The sequence below is a fragment of the Erythrolamprus reginae genome, chromosome 1 (genome assembly GCF_031021105.1).
Source record: "Erythrolamprus reginae isolate rEryReg1 chromosome 1, rEryReg1.hap1, whole genome shotgun sequence".
Classification (NCBI taxonomy): domain Eukaryota; kingdom Metazoa; phylum Chordata; class Lepidosauria; order Squamata; family Dipsadidae; genus Erythrolamprus; species Erythrolamprus reginae.
Window position 1 is genome coordinate 307,531,416 of NC_091950.1, and position 17,851 is coordinate 307,549,266.

The window sequence follows — 17,851 nt, forward strand, 5'->3', positions numbered from 1 at the left end:
TTCTCTCTCTTCCTCTCTTCCTCTCTCTCTCCTTCCCTCTCACTCTTTCCCTCTCGGCTTCTGGGCAGGTTTGGAAAACTCTGAGTTGATGATGATTTTTAAGTGAGCGATTGCTCACTGCTCAGCTTAGAGGGAACTATGGCTGGAAGCTAATACTTTACAGCATGACAGTTGTGTGCACTCTCTCTCTCTCTCTCGTTTTTACTTTAAGATAAAACTGAGGGAATGGTGGATGTTAATGGTGATATGTGGATAAATGTCACCTCCAGGTGCCATGTCAGAAATCCCAGATAAAATCTGATTGTTACACTGCTAAAAAAACCCCCAAAAAACCTTGCACTTAATGTATTTAAAAAGGATATTGCTAGATCTCCCAAGACAAAAACTTTTTTAAAAGTATCTTCAGTCATGAGAGGGAAGTTGAGTGATTTTCTGTACATTCTATACATTTATCTAACTTTGGGATTATAGCCAATACTTTGCTTATTTCCTGCCTTGAAACGCCTTCATTTCCATAATTTCCACAGTTCCATTCCTTTAATTACTGGTTAAATTGCAAATTCTACTCCAAGAGTAACATTTCTGAAATGTTGACAGATTGTTTTCAAATACCCAGTATTGTTCATTTCTAAGTATCTTTGTCAACAAACACTGTTCTTAATCATATTAAAGGTATTGGTTGTCCTATAACCATGATGGCAAACCTATGGCATGTGTGCCACAGGTGGCACACAGAGCCCTCTCTTTGGGCATGTGTGCCATCACCAGCTACTCTTCTGATTTCCGGCGCACATGTCAGCTGGTCTTTGCAGGTGCATAAAAATGCCCCAAACCCAGGCCGTTTTTCAGGCGTATCTAGCCCGAAAAACAGCCAAAAACAGTCATGCACATGCCAGCCAGCTGGTCTTTGGGTTTCCTGTGCTCTGACACACGCACATGCGTTCCATTTTGATCACTTGGTGCCAAAAAGGTTCACCATAAAATTGCAAAATTTCATTTTACTTTTTGAGCTCTTTAAATTTTAATATGCTGTAATTAAAGATGATGTCCTAGTTTTGAATTGGGTCCATGGCAAAGAGTTGGAAAATGGTTTCATTTTATAATGTTACACTATTTTATTTTTATAATGTAATTGTTTTTAGTATTGCATTTTCAGTGCTATTGCTGAATCATCTTTTGTATTCATGCTTTCATGAATCCATGTTCCACTCAGCCATGTATATATTCACTGGATGATTTTAGGATGATCCAATTTAAGCCACAGGTGCTTATGGGCAGTTTTTGCAAGAAAATGTGCTGTGTATGACCCTGAGCTCTTGAAAGAAAGGCGATAGAAACTTGCATAAAATATGTTGTTCTAAAATTCGGTATTCTGAATCATTTTTTTTATTATGTGACATCAAGTTGTTTTTGACTCCTAGCCAACCACCTTGATACATTTTTCTCAATGATGATCTATCCATAACTTGTTTTTACTCATTGCCCCTATAATTGGGTGTATTCACCCTGCCACACCAACTCGTCATCATCTTCTCTTTCCTTTCACTTTTCCCATCATCAAAGCCTTTTCCAGAGAGCTGGGTCTTCATATAATATGTCCAAAGTCAGATAATTTGATTATAATTGTGTGTGTGTGATGAGAATTATGGAAAATAATAAGTTATGTGCACTGTTACTGAATTTTGCTTGACTTTACCAGAATACATTTATTCCAGTTCAAAATAAACTTGTGTACAGTGATATTGTGGGCATGTGTTTAAAATGCAATTATTTTTCTCATTTTTAATAGGTTTATTTGTGTTCCCCATCTATTGCCTTTGTAAAAAGAAGAAGAAAAGACCACAAACTGAAATGCCCTGGTACGAGTGAAGAGTTGTAAATCTGGACGGAGCTGATCCTGCAAGGCTTATGCAAAATAACAGCAACACAGCAATAGTGTGTTGGTTAATTATCTTGGTATCACAGCCCTGGCAGAGATTAGGGGCCATCTGCCATATTGCACTGTACACTACTAAGGACAAGCCAGAATTCTGCTCAGACCTGGGGCCTCGGAAGTTTTTTAGTTCAGTTCTTCTTTCTTGCACAGCTTATATCTGCACTGTAAATGCCTATCGACTGATGAGTTTTTTGAAAAGAGTGTATAATTCAGCAACATTTTCTGCAGTTATTTGACAATAATTCTGGAACTTTTACAGAAACATTTCAAGTGAAGGTGACTTCTCTTCAGAGGTTGGTTTCATGCTGGCAATTGGTTGAAAGTATTACGTTAAATGATTACTATGGTCATCAACAGTATGATAATTGGACTCATGCAATAATTGGGTTAGATGTGAAACTTTGCCTAATAACGAACCATATTATTAGCTGTTGACAGATATCCAGAATAGACATGGGAAATGATTAGAACAGCATCACTATATCATAGTTCCCTACTGTTTAAAAAGTTGGAAAAATTAGCTTGAATGTTTGGGAGATAATGTCATTCATTTATAGTCTTTTGAATTGTATAAGCAATTCACTGTGTCTAACTTAGAGAAAGACAAAAACCTGCTTTTTATGGTTGTTCTGTAGAGTCTGATGCAATGCAAGCTTTGTCATACATATCCACACTGCAAGACAGTAGCATGATCGTAACTTAGAATGCCACAGAAATCAAGGTGTTTTGAAGAGCTAGGAAATGAAATAATCTTCCTTCAGATAGTTCTGCACAGTGTTCAGCAAAGTCAGTTATAGAAAGTAACACTTTGCTCTGAAGAAATCAACATATATTACATTTCCTCCGAACTGTATCAGTTTGTCTAAAACTGTGTTTCCAGTTCCTCCCTAGGAACATCTAGGAATATCTATAGTTCCAGAAAAGGTTCTTAATATAAGGCCAATTAAAACACAGTGCCAGTTGGTCTGGTTCTTCATAATGGCAAATAGAAGACATGGACCTTACTGATTAGTCTGCCATATCATGATTCATCCCTAAAAGTTGTGAAGGATCATGACTACTGGGTGAAATCTCTATGTTTTTGTATGGATTCAGCATGCTCATGCTTTTCTACATTTCTCTGGTGTTCACCAAGTGTCATAAAGTAGGCTATTATATACTTAAATTAACCCATACACGCATACTGAATACAAGTGATTGAGTTAAAAGATTACCTGTAAAGTTTCTAAGTTTCTTAAAAGCTATTACAACAAAAATGAATGATACATTTGTTTGACTTCAAGAGCAGTTAGCCAAATAACATTGTTTTTCTTGTTAATTTGCTTTTAAAATAATAACCATTGATTGGATTTAAAATTTTAAAATTATAATAGGCTAACAGGTTTAGGAATAAAAATGATAAAGCTTTTCTGTTTTGTCCAGAAGAGAATATTGGGAAAAAGGGGGACATGGTATGCAATTAGTCATTAGGAACTGAATTTTAAAAGTGTCCTTTAAGTCACAGAAGTAGTTCTACGTGAGAGGAAGGATCTTTCACTCATTGAAGACCTGCAGCTCAAGTGCAATCTCTCTCTCTCTCATGTTGTTTTGGCTTGAGTGAGAGAGGCCAAATCACCGTTTTCATTTCCATGAGTCAGTGTTGAAACTTCCATTTACATTCTATGGACAGCATGATTCAGTCTGAGATATTAATACTTCTTTCACTATTGGCGATCCTTAAAAAAGGAAGACAGTATTACTGAAAATGGCTATTTTGCAAATTGTTTGTTCTTGAATTCAGTCTATAATAATACTTATAGGCTATATGCAGTGTATAGGAAGGGAACATTTACACATTTTAGCAAAACTTCTTAAGTGGAGCAGTTTGTTGATCCAGTATAAAATCAACTGTAGTATATAATTTGGATTCATTGTCTGGTCTGTTGAAGTAAACTAATGTCTCCAATTTGTTAAATATTTTCACTTTAAAGTCTGTTTTACATCAATCATTTTCTATTAACTCCAAATAATACCCAAATTTATTACTGCCTTTTCATCCATTAAAATTAAACTGATTTGGGGGAGTCCCTAAGGAAACATTGCATTATAGCATAATTTTTATTTATTAAAAAATAAGTTTGGATCTGTTGAAATTAACGGCCTTTAAATTAGTTAGAACTACTTTAGATCATTTGATTTCAATGGATCCGCAAATCTGCATTCAACTATATATCATTAATATGTTTTGAGCTTAATATGTTTTTCTTTTATTGTGTTTCTCAAAGTTGAATGTTGCCTTAAGAAACTTTTTTTAAAAGTGTGTATACTTAATCCAAAATAATTATTTTCTCAGGCCAAACTTATCTATTGTCTTTGATTTACTCAGGGATTTTAGTCCTTCCTTATAATGTCAAATGCTTTTCTGAAAACATTTTTGTATTACTAACGTTCAGACATCCAAGTTATGGTTGGATTTGATGTTTATAGTGTGGAATACATTAAAGCAATGTCGGGGCTTCCATTTAATTTAAGAATTATCTTTTCCTGCAATGCTTCCATATTTCCCCCTTCTTTTACCCTTGTGAAACATACTGTATATATAGTAATGATTGGATTTTCTCTAGAAATCTTCATAAATAAAATCAAATTGTGTTCAAAGATAAATGCTTATCAGTTAACCCATTTGGATAAAATACAATATCAGGTCTTGATAGATATAACAATCAATGATTTTGCATACAGGTTCTCCATTTGAACTATCAGTGGACCCTTATTAAATGCTGCAGTCTTTTTCATTCATTTTGCACATTTGGGACCACATAAAATAATCTCATTTATGGAAGCCAAATGTTCTATAAGTGGATTACTTTTGCTGGATAAAATGTATGTCTGTTTTCCTTTTTTTAAAATGGCATCTTGGATATAAATTGGGTGGTATTGAAAAAGTTGATATATTAAAATAAAGAAAAGACACCAATATGTACACATATTATGCTTGTAAGAAATTGTAAAATTGAAGCTTTATTCCCATTCTAATTCTTAACTTTTAACACTAAACATACCGCTTGAAGAAATATTCCAATCAAATCCTGTAGTTAGTCTTACTTTAGTAAATTCATCCAAAATGAGATTGTACTATCCCATAAAAATATATGCATTAGCAGCTTTCTATAGAATGTTTATTAAAGATTAAATTTGCAAATTGTACTGCAGTCAGCCTTAACTGCATATCTGTGAACATGTTCAGTTTAACAATCATTTAATAATTATGGATTGTTTCTGGGAGAAAATTGTATTTTTCTGAATTGTTTTTTGAATATTATAAATATTGTGTTTCTCTTTCACAATTTCTGGCTTGTTCTTTGGTGCTTTTCTGAGAAAAGTTACTCCAGTTTAAATTACTTTAGTCACCCATGTCTCTAGCCTTTCCTTATTTATAGCAAGGAAGTCATCTTTAATATTTTTATTTATATAATGTAACTTTATCAAAGCAAAAGACTTGAAATATTTAAATTATTTAAAAGTTTCCTTTTTAGCATATAATTCTTCTTTTGATAGAGTGAAAAATAGAAAAGCTTGAATGATATTGTGCCACTCTATTTATTCTAAGGTTCTGATTGCTATATAACTAAATATGTCAAACCCAGGAAGATTAGATTATCCAGTGTTTTTTAAAATATATATTTGCCAAATAGAATTGAATTTGCATTTAAAATAAAATACTAAATTGCATGAGGATTTCATCTTAATGGAGAAATTACTAACATTCTGGCTCCATTTGATATTTAGCTTGTGTTTGGTTTCAGAAAATAGGTTTTCTCTGATTATAACAAACCAATGTGCTACTTTTGGACATTTTCAGTAAATGAAGTTACCTTATAAAATTCATAATCATAATACAGTGCAGTTCTTGACTGAAGTTCTGTATTTCTAAAGCACTTTCTTTAGAACTATTCATTTAATGCATTGTTTATATAAAAGTAATGAATAAAGTTTTAAAAATAAGATACTGTATTTTGATCATGTAACACAATTGCCATTTCTCGAACAGCTTTACTAAGACATTCAGTGAATTATAAGAAATATGATCTTGCTTTAGAGGGCGTGATGGTTGATATATCTATTGATAGTGGCCTGCTTTGTTTTAAATTAAAGATGACACCATTCAGTTTTTGTTAAAATGTCGTTAAAAACAGAGAAAGCTGGCCTGTAATTTGATGGATCCGACATATTGAAAAAATCAGGTGAATTATTGAACACATTTTCTTTTACTGATGTTAATCTATGAAAATGACAGGTAATCTTTTCTTAAAATATACAGTTGTATCCCATCCATATATGCTTCCTTCCTGACTGATGCCTTTAAAGGGCTTCTGTAATTGTGTTGTCTTTCTGAATGTGTTTTACCATTAGCAAAATACGCTAGAGAAGAAAACACTCCATGACATGCATAGGAATTCTGTAGGTCAGATCTGATAGTACTAATCAACTCTTATCTCATGGGAGGAGACCACTTCATTTCCCATCAAGAGATGTCAGCTGTGTAAGTTGTTGCTTTATCCATTTGCTTCTCTGAAGTGTATTTTGTTTGGCAGTAGGATCTGAATACAGAATTTTGAAATCTGTAGAGTACTAATTATTACTGAGTACATAGAACATTAATTTACGTTTGCAGTCAGATACAGAAGTTTTAAGGACAAAGGAGTGAATGTCTTTTTTTTTTCTGTGTGACATCCATAATCTTTTTAATGCATTGCCAATGTTATGTGCTAACTTCATAGCTTCTCTGTTTGTGTAACATTTCCAAACAAGTTGCGTATGAAATCCTGACTATGTGAGAAGGCAAAGTGGTTTGTTTGTTTTAATTTATTTAAACAACCTAGTATGTATTAAAATTACACTTGGAGCTATGTGTACTTTTGTGCTGTAAGGGACTTTGATTATAAAATCAAACAATATTTCTGAAATGAAGTAGTAGATTAATTGACACACAGTAAATCTGAAAAAGTATACTTCCTATGGAAAAAAAATAAAAACATGTGTTTTCCTCTGGTTTCAGAATCAATGTCTCTATTTTTCTTTTTCTGTAATCTTCTATAAAAGTTTGTATTGAAGACTTTTAATTTAGAGGCAGTTAATCTTTCCTGCCCCTTCTGTAGTTCCCAATAACTGGAGGGATTTCTCATTTCAGGATCAGCTTTCAGGAATACAATGATAGAATTTTTACTGAGAAGAGGAAGGAAAGCTGGATACATCTACAATTTTTACCTCTAACCCATATATTCTCTATGAAGTAGATGTGCAAAACATTTTTAATAATACTGGGGATTAGAGACATGCAGGAATTCCATTAAAGTGATTTAAAGCCATGGAGAATGAATATTAAGCAGAGATTTTGCAACCCTGGGTGAAATTTCTTGACCTTTAATGCAATTTGGGGTAAAATAAATGTGAAATTTATTCAGTAAAACCCATTGGGATAAAATCATTTCACCTCAGAACCGCCCTCCTCTCTGACATTTTTTTCCTGTTATGAGAGAGAGGGAGGGAGGGAGGGGGAGAGAAAGAGAGAGAGAGAGAAGACCAAGGAGCTGAGATTTAAAACGCTTAATTTATTTCTCACGAAGAGCCAAGATTTGGAGTCTCAAGTGATAAAATCAGTTATGTTGCCTGGAAATTTTTAAAGTCCCCAGTCATAAATTGTCTTTTCCTGATAAAAAGTATGAATAAAAGGCAATTAAAGTGGTACCTCTACTTAAGAACTTTTCTAGATAAGAACCAGGTGTTCAAGATTTTTTTTAACCCGAGCGTGGAAAAATTTCCCAGGAAATTTGAAAGTGGCACGAAGACCCGGCCAGTTTCCTGCCATCCCCCTTTTAATCCCAGCCATCTCGGGCTTTTCTGGGCTGCCAGCGGAGCCTTTCAGAGGCACTTAAGGGGGCTTTGGCAGTCCAGAGCAAACAAAAGATTTTCCTTTCTCTGCCAGCGCCCAGAGAAAAGAAATGCTTCCTTCGCTCTGGGCAGCTCAGCGCGAATGGAGCATTTTCCTTTTTCTGGGTGCTTGGATAAACCACTTTGCTGTGGTGACTCCCTCATGCTGCCTCCCATACACCCAGCGCGAGTTTGCCTCCCGGAGCGTCTGGCCATGGAAAAGAAAAAGGGGGCGCTTTGCTCCAGCCAAATCAACTTGGCTTCAGCCAAACTGAGGAGTCACTACAGTGAAGGAAAGGTGCCGGCTACAAAGCGAGCGAGCAAGAGAAGAGGGGAGCCCTTCAGCATGGGAAGGAAGAGGAAGCAGATAGCAGCAGCAGCAGCTGCCTTTCGGTCAAAGGAGAAGGAGGTTCCCCCGTCTCGCCCGCCTGGGTTTCTCTCTCTGGCGCAGTGTATGGGAGGCAGCTTTGCGCCGGGTGTATGGAAGGCGCGTGCTCCTCGCCACTTCAGAGTCCCTCTTTTTTTTAAAGCCTTAAAGTTTTGGATTTTTTGGATTCCCCTACCTCAACTTCTTCCTTCGGCAGCGACTGTCCTCTTCTTCCTCCTCCTCCTCCTCCCACCCAAATTCTGAGCATTTCTTTCTTTCCTAATGGGTTTGCACACATTATTTGCTTTTACATTGATTCCTATGGGAAAAATTGCTTCTACTTACAAACCTTTCTACTTAAAAACCTGGTCACAGAACAAATTAAGTTCTTAAGTAGAGGTACCACTGTATAATTAAACCAGTGGGATGTTTTGTTTTTTCAATGGATGAATTCTCTTTGTACAAGTGCCTCTGGTAAGTAAATAACTGAGCAATTACAATGGATGGATGGATGAAAGGTTTTACTTTTTTCCTGCATATGCATATGTTGAGTTGAAAAGATAGTACATAAGTTGCCACTAAACGATGGAATATAGCTTTTTTAAAAAAATGTAGGTATATTCACATTGTGCTTAAAAATTATTTTGCATCCTAAGAGCACAGGTTTATTCCTTTCCATCTTCTGAATATCTTAGTTTTGTATATATGTCTCATTTGAATATTTACCTAGAAATATTCAGTAAGATGTTTTATGTGATCCCATAAATTTCCATTATCTTGAATTTGAAACATTCATATGAAATCATTCCTATGGCTGGTACTTTTTCTGACAACTCAAAATATTCCATATGGATTTTCATAATACTAAAGAACATGGACAAAAGTCAATTTGATAAGCATTACTTGTCCCATTCCTTGTTATATCCTGTTAATCCAAATTAAACAACATTCGCTTTTAGCATAAAATCACTTCTTTTCATGGAAGTTTTAATATCAATAATATGGTGTGCATTGTATAAAATTACAATCCTCCACTAAGCCAGTTAATGGAGAAAATGCTTCATAAAATGAGAAATGAAATTGTAGCATTGCACTGGCCTTTCTCAGCATCATTGTCACCCATGATCCCACTATATACTAATTACTTTTTCATAGTAGTTGTACATGAGGAAAAACTTGTCATTCTGATGCATGATGATTACTCATAATCTTAAAATCTAGATTTTGAAAATCCACTAAGTATTAGAGGCGCAATATACTATGTTTGTATTTATTGAAATTAATCTTTGCCTATGTCATCCTATTTTTATTTATAAAAATTAACTTGAAGGCTCAGGCTGAAGTTCCATTTTGTCAAAGGGTTGTTTTCCAATAACATTTAATACTTTTGAAATAGAAAAGACAGAATATAAACACAATAATTATTACTTGTCCCCAGCACATTAGCAAACTGTCTTTACTTTCCATTTAGAGATTTGTGCTGTTATCAATGGACAATAGCCATTCAACTTTTATGGCAATGATTCGTCCATGGTATTTTAGATACAGATTTAGCACATTAGGAAACAATATATTTTTTAGGCTCATCTATGTTACAGCTTTGTAATTTGAGGCAATATTTTACCAGTATATTTCTGAACATTTACATTGAAATGCCAGTGGCTATTAATTTCTGTTCATGTTGGTTGAAGCTACACCCAAAATGTTTTATATTGTTCTAAGCAAGTGCCTTTTGGTTTAAAAATGGTCTGTACAGTTTCTTTTCTATGTTGCATATTACTACATGTATTGAAATATAGATACTTTAATTGGACAGACTGTACATGCACGTATATATAGAAACATAGAAGTCTGACGGCAGAAAAAGACCTCATGGTCCATCTAGTCCAGTGTTTCCCAACCGGTGTGCCGCGGCACACTGGTGTGCCGCGAGACATGGTCAGGTGTGCCGCGAAGATATAAGCTCAGCTTCTGGTCTCGCAACTTTTTGCGAAGAGAAAAAAGTTGTGAGACCGGAAGCTGAGCTTGCTTCTTTGCGCCTTCCAAGTTTTCCAGCAGCTGCGGCGCCCCGCCCGGCTGGAGCTTCCCTGTCAGCTGGTGAGCTTTGGGGCTTGGTGGGAGGGCAGCGGCAGCGGGAGGGCGGCGCGCAGCGGGAGGGTGATGGCGGCGGCAGCGGGCAGGAGCCATGCCGTGGGGCGGTGGCAGGGTGGTCCCTCTCTCTCTCCCCCTCTCTTGCTTTCTCTTTCTTTCCCCCCCTCTCCCTCTCTCTTTCTCCCAGTAGCCGTGGGGCGACGTCAGGGTGATCAGCTGTGAGGCGGAGCTATGGAACAGAGGAACAGAGGCACCAACGGCGGCGGCTGGAAATGCTGGAATTGCGTGGCTGGCACTTGCCTGCTGGCTGGACCAGGACGGAGGCTCAAGCCCCACGTCCATGCCCAGCGCAACGCCAGAAATGTACAGCGTCTAGCCACCGCCGTCTGTGCCTCCGTTCTGGAGCTCCGCCTCACAGCTGATCACCCTGCCGTCGCCCCACGGCTACTGGGAGAAAGAGAGAGGGAGAGAGGGGGGAGAGAAAGAGAAAGCAAGAGAGGGAGAGAGAGGAAGAGAGGGGGGAGAGAAAGAGAGAGAAAGATATAGCAAGAGAGGGAGAGAGAGAAAGAGGGAGAGGGGGGAGAGAAAGAGAGAGAAAGAGGGAGAGAGAGGAAGAGAGGGGGATAGAAAGAGAGAAAGAGATAGCAAGAGAGGTAGAGAGAGGAAGAGAGGGGGGATAGAAAGAAAGAGAAAGAGATAGCAAGAGAGGGAGAGAGAGAGAGGGAGAGAGGGGGGAGAGAGAGAAAGAGATAGCAAGAGAGAGAGAGAGAGAAAGAGGGAGAGGGGGGAGAGAAAGAAGGAGAGAGGGGGGAGAGAAAGAGAGAAAGCAAAAGAGAGACAGAAAGAGATAGCAAGAGAGAGGGAGAGAGAGGGGGGAGAGAAAGAGAGAAAGCAAAAGAGAGAGAGAGAAAGAGATAGCAAGAGAGAGAAAGAGAGAGGGAGAGAGAGGGGGAAGAGAAAGACAGCAAGAGAGAGAAAGCAAGAGAGAGAGAAAGAGGGGGGAAGGAGGGTGAGGGAAAGACAGAGAGAGGGAAGGAGGGCAAAAAAGAGAGGAAGGAAGGGAGAAACAAAGAGATGGAGAGAGGGGAAAGAAAGAGGAGGGAAGGGAGAGAGAGAGAAAGAGGGAGAGAGAAAAATAGAGCGAAAGGGAGGAAGAGAGATATTTTTTGACCAAACTTTTTTTTACACACACACACACACACACACACACACACCGCTCAATGTTCCCCAGGATTTTGTAAATGTGAATAATGTGCCGTGGCTCAAAAAAGGTTGGGAAACACTGATCTAGTCTGCCCTTATACTATTTTCTGTATTTTATATTAGGATGGATATATGTTTATCCCAGGCATGTTTAAATTCATGATTTATCTACCACGTCTGCTGGAAGTTTGTTCCAAGGATCTACTACTCTTTCAGTAAAATAATATTTTCTCATGTTGCTTTTGATCTTTCCCCCAACTAACTTCAGACTGTGTCCCCTTGTCCTTGTGTTCACTTTCCTATTAAAAACACTTCCCTCCTGGACCTTATTTAACCCTTTAATATATTTAAATGTTTCGATCATGTCCCCCCCTTTTCCTTCTGTCCTATACAGATTGAGTTCATTAAGACTTTCCTGATACGTTTTATGCTTAAGACCTTCCACCATTCTTGTAGCCCGTCTTTGGACCCGTTCAATTTTGTCAATATCTTTTTGTAGGTGAGGTCTCCAGAACTGAACACAGTATTCCAAATGTGGTCTCACCAGCATTCTATATAGCAGGATCATAATCTCCCTCTTCCTGCTTGTTATACCTCTAGCTATGCAGCCAAACATCCTACTTGCTTTCCCTACCGCCTGACTGCACTGTTCACCCATTTTGAGACTGAAGTTATAATATTCAAGATACAAAAGAAAGTATTCTGCTGCACTGTTTACCCATTTTGAGACTGAAGTATATAATATTCAAGATACAAAAGAAAGTATTCTGCTGCTAACTGTATGTCTTGCTGGACAGGACATTTTAACACAAAATAAAGGTTTAACTTTTAAAAAAATGGTTACAATAAACTGAACTGATTGTTTGGTTACAAACTTGTCTTTCATTTTCTGTTTTGAAAATTGAATCCTATTTATGGTATAAGAAACTCCAGTAATTAGTGTTATCAGTAACAGCTGATTAATGGTCAGAAGCATAAACTTTTTTTTTGTTTTCCATTGATCTTCAAGACTGTGCTTAAGATGGAAAAAAACAATCACAATAAATATGTATAGAACGTATTAATTTGATCTAAAAACTGTATATTGAGCAAGCAGGATATGGATATTCATATATAGAGATATAATAGTGAGTTTTTTTAAAATTGCACACTAACTTTCATAGCAATGTTAGCCTAATAAACATTTCAAAATAAATGACTGATTTGATGCCTATTTCATTGCACTGATTTAGTTTTCACCATTTTTACGAAGAAATTATTATTATGTGTTCATCACATATTATAATCTCAATTAATTGTTAAAAAGCCTAATATGCATATGAAGCTAAGTAAATACTGTATTGCCACTTTATATTATATAACAGTGATGGCGAACCATTTTTTCCTCAGGTGCCGAAATAGTGTGAATGCATGCTATTGCACATGCACGAGTGCCTACATCCATAATTCAATGCCTGGGAAGGGTGCAAACAGTTTACTTCCCCCCCCCCTTTCCTCTGGAGGCTGGAAACGGCTTGCTTCCCAACTTCTGGTGGCCCCAGTAGGCTTGTGTTTCGCCCTCTCCAGCCTCCAAAGGCTTCCCTGGAGGTGGGGGAGAGTAAAACCCCTTTTCCCATCCCCCCAGAGGCTCTCTGAAAGCCAAAAACACCCTCCCAGAGCCTCTGTGCAAGCCAAAAATCAACTGGCCAGCACACACATGCACATTGGAGCTGAGCCAGGTCAATGGCTCACGTGCCAGCAGATATGGCTGTGCGTGCCACCAGTGGCATCCTTGCCATAGGTTCGCCATCACTGTTATATAACATACAAGCATTCAAAATATGCATTTTCCTTTCTCACAAAAACTGCAGTCAAAGAAATACAGAAATGTGGATATAGTCGTTTGTTTGTTTATTTATTTATTTGTTTGTTTGTTCATTCTTTATTTATTCATTCATTCATTCATTTATTTATTGTTAGAGTTGAAAGGGACCATGCAGGTCATCAAGTCCAACCTCCTGCCTGAGCAGGAATCCTAAAGCACCCCAGCCAAGTGGCAGTCCAATCTCCTCTTAAAAGTGTCCAGAGTTGGTGAGTTCACAACCTCTGCAGGCAGGTTGTTCCATTGGTTGATCGCTCTGACCATCAGGAAGTTCTTCCTTACTTCTAGGTTGAATCTCTCCTTGGTCAGCTTCCAGCCTTTGTTCCTCGTCCAGCACTCTGGTGCTCTGGAGAATAGAGTGGCCCCCTCCTCTCTGTGGCAACCCCTCATATACCTGTAGACTGCTATCATGTCCGCTCTGGCCCTCCTTTTCTCTAGGCTATCCATGCCCAGTTCCCGCAATCTCTCTTCGCAAGTCTTGGTTTCAAGTCCCCTAATCATTTTGGTTGCTGTTTTCTGCACCTTCTCCAGAGTTTAAATGTCTCTCTTGAAGTGTGGTGACCAGAACTGGATGCAGTACTCCAGATGTGGTCTGACCAGGGCGTAGTAGAGTGGTATTAATACTTCCCTGGTCTTGGAGTGTATCCCCCTGTTGATGCAGCTTAGGATAGTGTTGGCTTTTTTGGCCGCTGCTGCACATTGCTGGCTCATGTTTAGTTGATTATCCATTTTGCTGGTGCACTCTGAAATAAATATAGAACCATATTTTTATCCTGCTTTTTTTTCTGTTTTGTAACCCTTTCCAGTAATTCTTTAACAGGGATAGTTGGACTTGCAAAACTGAATGAAGAATCCATAAGCTGTAAGAGAGCTGCATTCTCTTGAAGGCTCCTTTAATACTTTGGGTATTCTTCACTTGTGCCAACACATTTTGCAGAGTACTTGTCTTGAATGCTTTGCAGAACCTTATTGCATAATAAGGTGCACAATAAAATTCTAATACCATTCACCTAAATACAAGTGGAATTGGTGATGCCAAGTAGTGTACTGTACTGTACTGTACTGGTGTACAATTTCTCTGTTACTAATAAACATGGGAAAATCAGGGATCTACGAAGCCAAGACTGATCTATGCAGTCTGTACTCTAGTTCAGTGTTTCCCAACCGGTGTGCCGCGGCACACTGGTGTGCCGCGAGACATGGTCAGGTGTGCCGCGAAGATATAAGCTCAGCTTCTGGTCTCGCAACTTTTTGCGAAGAGAAAAAAGTTGTGAGACCGGAAGCTGAGCTTGCTTCTTTGCGCCTTCCAAGTTTTCCAGCAGCTGCGGCGCCCCGCCCGGCTGGAGCTTCCCTGTCAGCTGGTGAGCTTTGGGGCTTGGTGGGAGGGCAGCGGCAGCGGGAGGGCGGCGCGCAGCGGGAGGGTGATGGCGGCGGCAGCGGGCAGGAGCCATGCCGTGGGGCGGTGGCAGGGTGGTCCCTCTCTCTCTCCCCCTCTCTTGCTTTCTCTTTCTTTCCCCCCCTCTCCCTCTCTCTTTCTCCCAGTAGCCGTGGGGCGACGTCAGGGTGATCAGCTGTGAGGCGGAGCTATGGAACAGAGGAACAGAGGCACCAACGGCGGCGGCTGGAAATGCTGGAATTGCGTGGCTGGCACTTGCCTGCTGGCTGGACCAGGACGGAGGCTCAAGCCCCACGTCCATGCCCAGCGCAACGCCAGAAATGTACAGCGTCTAGCCACCGCCGTCTGTGCCTCAGTTCTGGAGCTCCGCCTCACAGCTGATCACCCTGCCGTCGCCCCACGGCTACTGGGAGAAAGAGAGAGGGAGAGAGGGGGGAGAGAAAGAGAAAGCAAGAGAGGGAGAGAGAGGAAGAGAGGGGGGAGAGAAAGAGAGAGAAAGATATAGCAAGAGAGGGAGAGAGAGAAAGAGGGAGAGGGGGGAGAGAAAGAGAGAGAAAGAGGGAGAGAGAGGAAGAGAGGGGGATAGAAAGAGAGAAAGAGATAGCAAGAGAGGTAGAGAGAGGAAGAGAGGGGGGATAGAAAGAAAGAGAAAGAGATAGCAAGAGAGGGAGAGAGAGAGAGGGAGAGAGGGGGGAGAGAGAAAGAGATAGCAAGAGAGAGAGAAAGAGGGAGAGGGGGGAGAGAAAGAAGGAGAGAGGGGGGAGAGAAAGAGAGAAAGCAAAAGAGAGACAGAAAGAGATAGCAAGAGAGAGGGAGAGAGAGGGGGGAGAGAAAGAGAGAAAGCAAAAGAGAGAGAGAGAAAGAGATAGCAAGAGAGAGAAAGAGAGAGGGAGAGAGAGGGGGAAGAGAAAGACAGCAAGAGAGAGAAAGCAAGAGAGAGAGAAAGAGGGGGGAAGGAGGGTGAGGGAAAGACAGAGAGAGGGAAGGAGGGCAAAAAAGAGAGGAAGGAAGGGAGAAACAAAGAGATGGAGAGAGGGGAAAGAAAGAGGAGGGAAGGGAGAGAGAGAGAAAGAGGGAGAGAGAAAAATAGAGCGAAAGGGAGGAAGAGAGATATTTTTTGTCCAAACTTTTTTTTACACACACACACACACACACCCCGCTCAATGTTCCCCAGGATTTTGTAAATGTGAATAATGTGCCGTGGCTCAAAAAAGGTTGGGAAACACTGCTCTAGTTTATGCACTTGAGATAATCATGGATAAAATGTTTTTATATTTTATTGGTATCTCTTTAAAACAAGATTATTTCAAGATAGCCAGATTTACTTTACAACCCTGTTGCTAACTTAACACTGTGGCAAGAAAGGTCATAAAATGGGGCAAAACTCCCTTAACAATTGTCTCACTTAGCCACAAAATTTTGAAGATGGTCATTACATCGAGGACACCCTATACCAGTGTTGGTGAATGTTTTCGGCACCGAGTGTTGAAACAGGAACAAGCCCGTGGGGGGGTGTGGGGGGGTGAGCATAAACCAAAAGAGCAGCTCCACACCATACACGCAGGGGAGTGTTGGAAACCGGAAGAACAGTTCCTTGGTGTGCATATGCGACCTGGTAAGATGAGCTTCCAGTTTCCAGCGTGCACATGCGCGCCGGTCATCTGGTCTTCTGGTGCACATGCGCACATGAAGATCAGCTGATCAGTGCATATGCTGGAAGCTCAGCTTCCCGGCACACGTATGCGCACCAGAGAGCTGCTCTTCTGGTTTCTGGCGCTCCTGTGCACGCAAAGACTAACCGTCTGGTGCACATCTACACAACAGAACCTGGGAGACAGCTAGCATGCCCGGACAGATGGCTCTGGGTGCCACTTCTGGCACGTGTGCCATAGGTTTGCCATCATAGACCTATACGCTATCCTTAATGATCCTGTGTCCGTCTGTGGTATATTCAATTGGAAACTGTATTTAAAAATATAGCATTATTTAAATAATATAAATTTAACATTGATTTAAATAATTGATATACAGTATATGTCTCTAATTTGTAGCTTGCTTTGAAGACTAAAATCACAAATTCCCTTAACTTCAAAACAGAATAAACTAATATGTGGGGGTTGGGGAGGAGGAGGTGATGTGATTTTTTTTTTAAAAAAAATTATACTTCAGCACTTCAGAGCTTAAAAAAACACACAAAAATGCTTTCCAACCCAACCCAAATTATTCATGAGAAGTCTCTTCGGGATTTGATAAAAACCACATATTTCATTTTGACTTTAATGACTTTTTAATGCAGTGATTTATTAAAGCATTATTTTGGATTCAAAGAGAAAAAGATGCTTGGAAGCATGCATATCTACAATTGATTTTGTTTTTTGAATCAGTCTGCAGATTTGGAGTGGTATGATTTTTCTCACTGTGTAGTTGCTATAAGAATTGTGGACAATTCTACATGCTCCCAAGTATCTTTTTGCCATTGAATCCAAGGAGGGTGAACCTTTTTTTCCTCTGGTGCCGAAAGTATGTGCGTTTGCTAGTTTGCATGAGTAAGTGCCCACACCTATAATTTAATGCCTGGGGAGGGCGGAAATGGCCTCGCCCTCCCTCCCTGGAGGCCCTCTGGAGGCTGGAAATGGCCCATTTCCCAACTTCTGGTGGGCCTGGTAGGCCTATTTTTCACCCTCCCCAGGATCAAAGCTTCCCTCCCCATGGAGGCCCTCTGGAAACTGAAACCGCCATCCCAGAGTATCCATGCGATCTGAAAATCAGCTGGCTGGCAGCACGTGCATTGGAGCTGAGCTAGTCAACAGATTGCATGCCGGCAGATATGGCTACATGTGCCACCTGTAGCACACACGTGCCATAGGATTGCCATCACTGAGCGATACAGTTTAGCACACAGCATATTAATTGAAGAAAGCAGTTCAGTTGCTTTAACGCCACTATTTAATTACACTAAAAATGCATTTAACACGCTACTAAGTTGAATCAATTCCACCTTCAAATCTTGTGGCTTTTCCACTTAATATCTTTGTTGAGCTGGCTTTAGAAAAGCTTACATTATTAACGTTGAAACAGACCATTGCT

The 17,851-nt window shown here is 39.6% G+C and overlaps 1 protein-coding gene across 2 annotated transcripts in view; it reads left to right on the forward strand.

The window, feature by feature from the left end:
- RNF217 (ring finger protein 217) overlaps positions 1–6,967 on the forward strand; it is a 49,868-nt gene extending 42,901 nt beyond the window's left edge. For both annotated transcript variants that reach the window (XM_070733445.1, XM_070733444.1), the window contains exon 6: positions 1,790–6,967. In XM_070733445.1, coding sequence (XP_070589546.1) covers positions 1,790–1,823 — 34 coding nt within the window. In that variant the 3' untranslated portion in view covers positions 1,824–6,967. The remainder of the gene's footprint in view (positions 1–1,789) is intronic.
- The last annotated feature ends 10,884 nt before the right edge of the window (positions 6,968–17,851 follow it).